Below are 5805 nucleotides of genomic sequence, written 5' to 3'. Positions count from 1 at the left end.
GCAGAGTGTTCAGAAAGGATCAGGAGAGCACTACGCAAACAACTTAGGCCTACAGATGACAAATATGAGGCAGGAGATAAAGTATACTACAAACGAGTCAACTGTACAGAGTGGAAGGGTCCTGGTGTAGTTATTGGGCAGGATGGAACTGTTGTATTTGTAAGACATGGGGGGACTCTTGTAAGAGTACACCAGTCAAGATTGACTAAAGTGGATTCACAGACTGGAGATAAACAAATACCACACAGTACTACTGATGATGACAACAAAGACGCAGTTGAAAATGATGACACTGACACACCCGATGGTGAACAGAGTATTAGTGAGGAAGAAGACATCACTATTGACAGAGAAACTAACACTACAGAACACATGTCTGTCACACACACTACAGAAAACATGTCTGTCACACAAACTGCAAATGAGCCCTCTACACCCACTGATCATGTCTCTGCAAATGTAAAGTTAAGATCAGGACAGCTGATTGCTTTTACCAACAGAGACAACGGCGTTCAACACACAGCCAGAGTGCTAGGCAGAGCGGGAAAAGCAAAAGGGCAATACAAAAACTGGTACAATGTGCAATATCTTGAGCATGATGGTAGTGAAGGTGAAAAGAAAGCTGTAGACATGTCACTTGTTGATGGTCTTTGCACTGAAGCTGAAAACAGAGATGCAGATGTACTCATAACAAAAGATATTTCCTTTGATTCTGCTAAGCAGCAGGAGATTGAGAGCTGGCAAAGTAATGGTGTGTTTGATGAAGTGAAAGACCTGGGTCAAAAATGTGTGTCTACTAGATGGGTCTGTACACTCAAAGAAACTACTAATGGTGTTGTCCCAAAGGCTCGACTTGTGGCACGGGGGTTTGAAGAGGTAAATACTAAAGAACTACAGAAAGACTCTCCAACATGTGCGTCTGAGTCCCTCAGACTGGTGCTAGCTGTGATATGTCAAAACAAGTGGAGAGTAAATTCAATGGACATTAAATCTGCCTTCTTGCAGGGAGTGGAACTGTCAAGAGACATCTATCTTCGTCCCCCACCTGAAGCTGGCAAGGACAATGTTCTATGGAAACTGAAAAAGTGTGTTTATGGACTTGCAGATGCTTCACTTTATTGGTACAATAAGGTCAAAGACATTATGCTCAAAACTGGTGGTAAAATATCACAGGTTGATCCTGCAGTGTTCTAGTGGCAGAATGAACAATCTGAGGTTACAGGAGTGCTTGCATGTCACGTTGATGATTTCCTTTGGGCTGGTTCAAGTCACTTTGCAACTCATATCATTCCTGTACTGAAATCTATCTTCCTTGTGGGCCATGAAGAACATGACACCTTTTCTTATGTTGGTATGGACATTTGTACAGTTAATGATGTAATAGAGGTGCATCAACAACTTTACATTGACAACCTACAACCGGTTCAGTTACAAGCAGCACGGGCTGTACAGAGGGAGGCTTCCTTAAGTGAAACAGAACGTGAGCAACTCAGGTCAAAAATAGGACAGATTTTGTGGGTTGCCAAACAAACAAGGCCTGATGTTATGTTTGACACATGTAGCCTTGGATCTAATATCAAAGATGCAACTGTACAGTCTATTCATGAAGTGAACAAAATTATCCGTAAACTTAAGGCAGAGAAAGTGACTCTTAAGTTTCAGCACTTGGGTAACAGTGAGGATCTGGCATTGGTTGTTTTCAGTGATGCTTCATTTGGCAACCTTCCTGATGGCGGTACTCAAGGAGGGGCATTAATCGTCCTTATGGGTAAAGGTGGAAAGTTTTGTCCTCTCTTCTGGCAGTCTAAAAAAATCAGGCGCGTGGTCAGAAGTACACTGGCAGGAGAAACTCTTGCCATGTCAGATGGAATAGACAGTGCTGTCTTCCTGGCAACACTTTTTTCTGAGCTTACAACTGGTAACACTGGTCTAAACGCTCTTCCTTTGATCTGTGTAACTGATAATCATTCCTTGTTTGATGCACTCAAGTCTACTAAGCAGGTTACAGAGAAGAGACTGAGGCTAGAAATGAGCAGCATTAAAGAGCTCATACAAGCCAAGAAAATCAGACAGGTTTGTTGGTCAGATTCAAAATCTCAACTTGCTGATTGTCTGACAAAAAAGGGAGTTTCACCTTTAACCCTTCTAAAGGCGCTAGATGAAGGACTCTGGATACTGTAATCCTTTGTTTACAAAGTTGTCTTTGCATTCAAATGTACCATTGTTTATTGTGTGCAATGATAGTATGCTTTAAGTAAAGCAAAGCACTTTTGAAATGTTTTTCACCATTGTATATTGTGTGCAATGATAGTATGCTTTAAGTAAAGCAAAGCACTTTTGAAATGTTTTTTTGTTTATATAAATATATATATACACAAATGTTTACAGAGGTGTGTTTATACTTTTATTTTATTTTTCAAGAAAGAGGGAGATTGTTAACTTGTTATTTTCTGTTTTATCGCGAGAGTACTGTTGCCCGCGAAGTGTTGTTGTTGTGGTCCTTATGAAAAATGGCGGAACAAATAAAGCGCTGTGAATGAGAGTACGACGTCGTGTCTTTTGAGTTAACAACACGTCGACTAAACAAATCTTAGAGCAGGATTTGCCTTTTAGAGCTGGGCCACACACCTCTGTGCAAGCAGTTGTGGTTACAGGGCTTGAAGGATCAGACTCCCCGCCGTGGCTTTGAGGCAGGAGGTTAGAGTCCTTGGTTGCCCACAGAGGTGGACCAGCATGCATGGCAGACACATGAGTGTCACTATTACATTCCGAGCATTGGATAATGGCTTTGCAATCGTTAGCTCGGTGACCTGTGGAAGAACAACACTTATAACAAATAGCATGTTCTTTGAGGATGCTTTACCTTTCATCTAGTGTTTTTGACCTAAAACCCCTGCATTTGGCAAGTGAATGGGGCTTGTGGTGAATAGGACATTGTCTGTCTGGGTTGAGAACTGACGTTCGAGCTGTGACATTTGTTTGACTAATATCTGTTCTGTTCACTGCAACCGCACCTCTGTATTTAGTTGGTTTCAACAATGGCTTATCAGGTTTTGGAGCTACTATGTTTGAACTTTGTAACATAAAGCTAAGATCTGTTTTCATTTCTGCATAATCATTTATAAACTGAACAAAATATGAGAAAGGTGGGTAAACTGCACCGTTGTCCCTTTTGTATTTTGTCCCCTGTTTCACCCAGGACTCCTGGAGTCCGTAGGGGAGCTTTTCCACTATCGGGTTGATCCCCCTTGGGGTGTCCAGAAAGCTAAGGCCGGGTAGATAATTTTCACTTTGTGCATACTCTAACTCCAACAGGTGATCTGCAAGCTCCTGCAATAAGTGAGTGTCCTTATTAGATATTTTTGGAAAAGACTGTAAGCATTGGAAAAGTGACGCTTCGACTACCTCTGGAGAACCAAAACTTTTGTCAAGACGTTGCCACAAACGTTGAAGACCTGCGTGTGGGTTGTTCACATGGACCGCCCTGATCCTCAGCACATGTTGTAGTGACTCTCCGCTGGGCCACTTGGTGAGGAGGTCAAGCTCTTTGCTGAACTTGAGGTTGAGGCCTTCTATGGCGTTGCGGAAAATGGACTTCCAGGACAAGTAAGACTCAGGACGGTTGTCAAAAACCTTGAATCCCGCTGTCAGCAGATCACGGCATGCTAGATAGGCTGTGAAATCTGAGAGTTCAGTCTGTGGAGGCAATGAAGGTTTAGGCTGGGTTGAAATGTCAGTTTTTCTGTTTATAGGAGGGGACTTTGGTTGCTTCTGATTTACAAAATCAGTGAGATGTTCACCTGGAGAGGAGGCAACTGGTGGTTGACTCTGTCGTAGATGCTGAGCGTCGTTATTACCAACCAGTTGTCCTGTATCAGGCTTTCCGTCTTCATTAACTACCAAGCTGCGGTTAGTGAAGTGAGCGTTCACATAAACTTGAGCGCATCTAATGGAAGGAGGTGTCTTAGAGGAGACTCCTTGTTCTGTGAGGTCAACGGCGTCATGCTCCTCATCGGCTGCCGCTTCCAGGACATGAGCTGCGGCGAGCGCTGCTTCAGCCTCACCCTCCTTCTTTAGAGCGTTTAGTGTTGCCTCGATGCGTGCCTTCTCAACCTCCATGTCGATCTGGCGTTTGGCGTACTGTGCTCTGGTGCGGGCGGCTTCTGCTTCTGCTCTGGCTCGGGCTGCAGCTTGACTGGTGGATGAACGACGTGAAGAGCGTGAAGAGCGTGAGTGGCACTCTGACCGGACCACAATCTGGGAGAGAGGCGGTGACGCTTCAGGCTGAGACATCTTGGGTGCTTGATAGGTAGATAATCTTCTTACTCTGCTGCCCTCAGGTGAATGTATGGCTATTCACCCTATGCAGCGAGCTTAACATAAGAGGAGATGGTTCCAGGAACGACAGGACACGTCGCTTTGTCTTTGTGTTTTTAACTGAAGACTGGTTTTTTTCCTCTTTTAATTTGTAAGACTGTGAACATACAGTAAAATAATACGTAAGCATCAGTATCAACATATTTTGTAAACAAAACAGAAGTTAGCAACATAGCTTTCCTTATGCTTTACATTCATCATTAACATCTTTCCTTATACGTTCAAATAACCTTTTAAGTAACATGAAAGTAACAAATCTTACAGAAAATGAAGTTAGACATTGCTTACTTACAGATTATGGCTCAACAAACTCCCCAACGATGTAAACTGGGCTTAAAGTTGTGCAGCTTGTTTTCTGCTCCATGCATTTTCTCACACTGCCTGCGTGAACTTTGCCTGCTGCTTACAACACATCACCAAAGGGGGCAGTGTAGTGCACACCAAATAACCAAAGAAGAAGCCACAAACTGAAGGGATAATACTGCCCACTATTGGGAAACCTGAGAAATGCGCCAGCCAAAGAAACCCAACAAAGTAACAACCGAGGGGCAGAATAAATAGTAAATTTTCTAACAAATAGAAAACAATGTTATTTAATGTTATTGTTTTGTTATCATTATATTTTATTTTTGTAAATATAATGGCAGATAAATTACATCATCAACAATTATTGAGGTCATGTACATGTATTGTGTGTTAAGTCGATATATCGATTATTGTGATAGGCCTACTGTTTTGGTATCATAACGAGCTTGTCAAACATGCATGACCACTAAGCAATGTCTAAGCAGTAGTATTGGTCTGAATGACAACAAACATAACTAGTGTTTTGGAAAATCTGTTAGAAAACAGTTATTTCAATAATTATGATTAGCATGTGACACAGACACTGCAACAACAAATACTTACTTTAGGAGGATGGGGGAGGGCAGCATGAGGTTGAGACTTTGACATCTGTAAGAAACAAATTCATGTATTACAAACAAGACACTTAAAAATACATTAATGTGGCAGACTGTTCCCTGTTCAGATGCAGTGTATAAGTACAATCAGGGCTGTCACAACAATGGGGTGGGGCCAAGTGGCTGCAACCCTAGGTACAATGTGCAGGTATATACAGGGAGTGCAGAATTATTAGGCAAATCAGTATTTTGTCCACATCATCCTCTTCATGCATGTTGTCTTACTCCAAGCTGTATAGGCTCGAAAGCCTACTACCAATTAAGCATATTAGGTGATGTGCATCTCTGTAATGAGAAGGGGTGTGATCTAATGACATCAACACCCTATATCAGGTGTGCATAATTATTAGGCAACGTCCTTTCCTTTGGCAAAATGGGTCAAAAGAAGGACTTGACAGGCTCAGAAAAGTCAAAAATAGTGAGATATCTTGCAGAGGAATGCAGCAGTCTCAAAATTGCAAAGCTT

At 42.2% G+C, this 5805-nt stretch overlaps 1 protein-coding gene across 1 annotated transcript; it reads right to left on the bottom strand.

Moving 5' to 3' along the window:
• Window positions 1-1739: 1739 nt before the first annotated feature.
• Window positions 1740-4823, bottom strand: LOC146650613 (uncharacterized). Its single transcript, XM_085383751.1, has 3 exons — window positions 4670-4823; window positions 3162-4474; window positions 1740-1804 (listed from the first exon to the last, which is right to left on the bottom strand). Exons 2-3 carry the CDS (start codon window positions 4291-4293, stop codon window positions 1740-1742), a joined length of 1197 nt encoding a protein of 398 aa, XP_085239877.1. The 5' UTR covers window positions 4294-4474; window positions 4670-4823.
• Between the last annotated feature and the right edge of the window lie 982 nt (window positions 4824-5805).

The sequence above is a fragment of the Rhamphochromis longiceps genome, linkage group LG16 (assembly GCF_057381845.1).
Source record: "Rhamphochromis longiceps isolate RC_006_pf linkage group LG16, R_longiceps_female_GT1.1, whole genome shotgun sequence".
In the NCBI taxonomy this organism is placed as follows: Eukaryota; Metazoa; Chordata; class Actinopteri; order Cichliformes; family Cichlidae; genus Rhamphochromis; species Rhamphochromis longiceps.
The sequence above is the reverse complement of the archived record's forward strand: the minus strand, read 5'-3'. Positions and strand labels throughout refer to the sequence as shown.